Source organism: Palaemon carinicauda, chromosome 40 (assembly GCF_036898095.1).
Source record: "Palaemon carinicauda isolate YSFRI2023 chromosome 40, ASM3689809v2, whole genome shotgun sequence".
Taxonomy (NCBI): domain Eukaryota; kingdom Metazoa; phylum Arthropoda; class Malacostraca; order Decapoda; family Palaemonidae; genus Palaemon; species Palaemon carinicauda.
Genome location: NC_090764.1, coordinates 13,941,373 through 13,943,872, shown reverse-complemented (window position 1 = coordinate 13,943,872; position 2,500 = coordinate 13,941,373). Strand labels below are relative to the sequence as shown.

At 39.7% G+C, this 2,500-nt stretch overlaps 1 protein-coding gene across 1 annotated transcript in view; it reads right to left on the bottom strand.

Annotated features, from left to right (window-relative positions):
• Positions 1-2,500, bottom strand: part of LOC137631705 (uncharacterized) — a 550,730-nt gene that overhangs the window by 82,997 nt on the left and 465,233 nt on the right. Inside the window, exon 3 of the mRNA XM_068363583.1 lies at positions 258-329. Coding sequence (XP_068219684.1) covers positions 258-329 — 72 coding nt within the window. The remainder of the gene's footprint in view (positions 1-257; positions 330-2,500) is intronic.

The following is a 2,500-nucleotide window of genomic DNA, read 5'->3' as shown; positions in this document are numbered from 1 at the left end:
TAAAATGGTTATTCTCCCACATAAAAATATAAATAATTTACATAAATTTCACAATAAACGGATTGTAAATATCTAGCATATATATAAATTCGCCTAAAATTTAAAAAACATTGCCTAAGTTTCATTTGAATAATACAATACTAACACTTACACATTTTCTTATTTCAACCGGTAGTTTATTCCACCAAGATGAGAGAGAGAGAGAGAGAGAGAGAGAGAGAGAGAGAGAGAGAGAGAGAGAGATCAACTGTACTCACCAAGGGGTGGAGGAGTGGGTCCATTGTCAACTAACATGTGGTTCCCGATGACTCCTGCGCCATTGGTTGCACCTGGAAGATAAAAAAATAAAAATTTATCACAATTACAACCATAACCGCCAACTGTTTCTTCTACACTTTGATATGCAGGTATTCACTATAATGAATTATTTTTAGTGAGGGAGATTTGCAGACTCGCAGGGGTGCCCTTTTACATACATACATATACCAAAGGCACTTCCCCCAATTTTGGGGGGTAGCCGACATCAACAAGAACAAAACAAAAAAGGGGACCTCTACTCTCTATGTTCCTCCAGCCTAACCAGGGACTCAGCCGAGTTCAGCTGGTACTGCTAGGGTGCCACAGCCCAACCTCCCACATTTCCACCACAGATGAAGCTTCATACTGCTGAGTCCCCTACTGTTGCTACCTCCGCGGTCATCTAAGGCACCGGAGGAAGCAGCAGGTATAAATTATTTCTTTGACGTATAATAATTATAATAATTTTGTTTCAGGAATATTAAATCACCGGTAGCTTCCGAAACTATAAAAAAAAGGTCAATTCTTTTCTAGAGAGACAAGATTTGCACCGACTCGCAGGGGTGCCCTTTTAGCTCGGAAAAAGTTTCCTGCTATCTGATTGGTTAGAATTACCTTGTCCAACCAATCAGCGATCAAAAAAAAATTCCGAGCTAAAAGGGCACCCCTGGGAGTCGGTGCAAATCTGTCTCTCTAGAAAAGAATTGACTTTTTTTTTATAGTTTCGGAAGCTACCGGTGATTTAATATTCCTGAAACAAAATTATTATAATTATTATACGCTTCTTCATGGTCGATAATTATTTCAATGAATGCAGGGTTGTGGTGGTCGATGTGGTAACGTCCCTAACTGGTGAACACCAGCCTGGGGTTCGAGTCCCGCTCAAACGCGTTATTTTCTTTGGTCGCTACAACCTCACCATCCTTGTGAGCTAAGGATGGGGGGGGGGTGCCTAAAGGGCTATCTGGCCCTCCTTGGTCCTAGCTTAGGTATTGGAGGGGGCTTGAGCGCTGCTCATATGTATATATGGTCAGTCTCTAGGGCATTGTCCTGCTTGATAATGCAATGCCACTGTCCCTTGCCTCTGCCATTCATGAGTGACCTTCAAACCTTTAAACTGGAGATGATTACTGGGTGAAAGAAAAGGCTGTAAATAAAAAAATGGAACAGTGCATTTAGAGGCAGATAAAAGTAGGGGAAGGAAGAGAAGACAATGGATTGACGGATTAAGAAAATTTACTGGTATACACTAGCATAGAAAGACCATAAACAGACGCGTACAGAAGCTGTCACAAAGAAGAAAAATATATCTTAAGGAGTTGTAGTGGCCAATTGGAAACGTCCCCGCATGGCGATCTGCCGGATTGGGGTTCGAGTCACGCTCGGGTGAGCCTTTAGGCCTACCTGCTGTGTCATTAACATCCATTGCCTGGCCCTCCCTGGTCCTAGCTTGGGCGCTGATCATATGTATATATGGTCAGTCTCTAGGCATTGTTCTGTTAGAGCATTCTCACTGTCCCTTGCCTCTACCATTCATGAGCGACTTTTAAACCTTTAGAAAAAAATCACAAAGTTACACTAAAAATACACTGTTAGAAAAAACCGTAATTATTATCGTGAATTCTCCGTAAAAATATACTGTTCTCAACCGTATTTCAGTAAAATACAGGCGACCGTAATTTTACCTTACTTTGTTATCATCTTTAACGGGTTGGTGACCGTAATATCACTCTTTTTACGTTAATATATCAGTTTTTAAAAGTGTAAAAATCCTGGAATAAATGACGAAAGACTTTTACGATTTTTTAATACAAATTTTTAACTGTGTATATCAAACTTTCAATTATCATAACCTAAATGTGCATCTTCACAACCTTGAAACTAGAAAGAAACTAAAGGAAACCTGCTTCTTCACAACCAAAAACTAGAAAGAAACTAAAGGAAACCTGCTTCTTCACAACTAGAAACTGGAATAAAACTAAAGGAAACCTGCTTCTTCACAACCAGAAACTAAGAATGAAACTAAAGGGAAACCTGATTCTTCACAACCAGAAACTAGAATGAAACTAAAGGAACCCTGCTTCTTCACAACCAGAAACTAGAATAAAACTAAAGGAAACCTGCTTCTTCACAACCAGAAAGAGGAATGAAACTAAAGGAAACCTGCTTCTTCACAACCAGAAACTAGAATGAAACTAAAGGA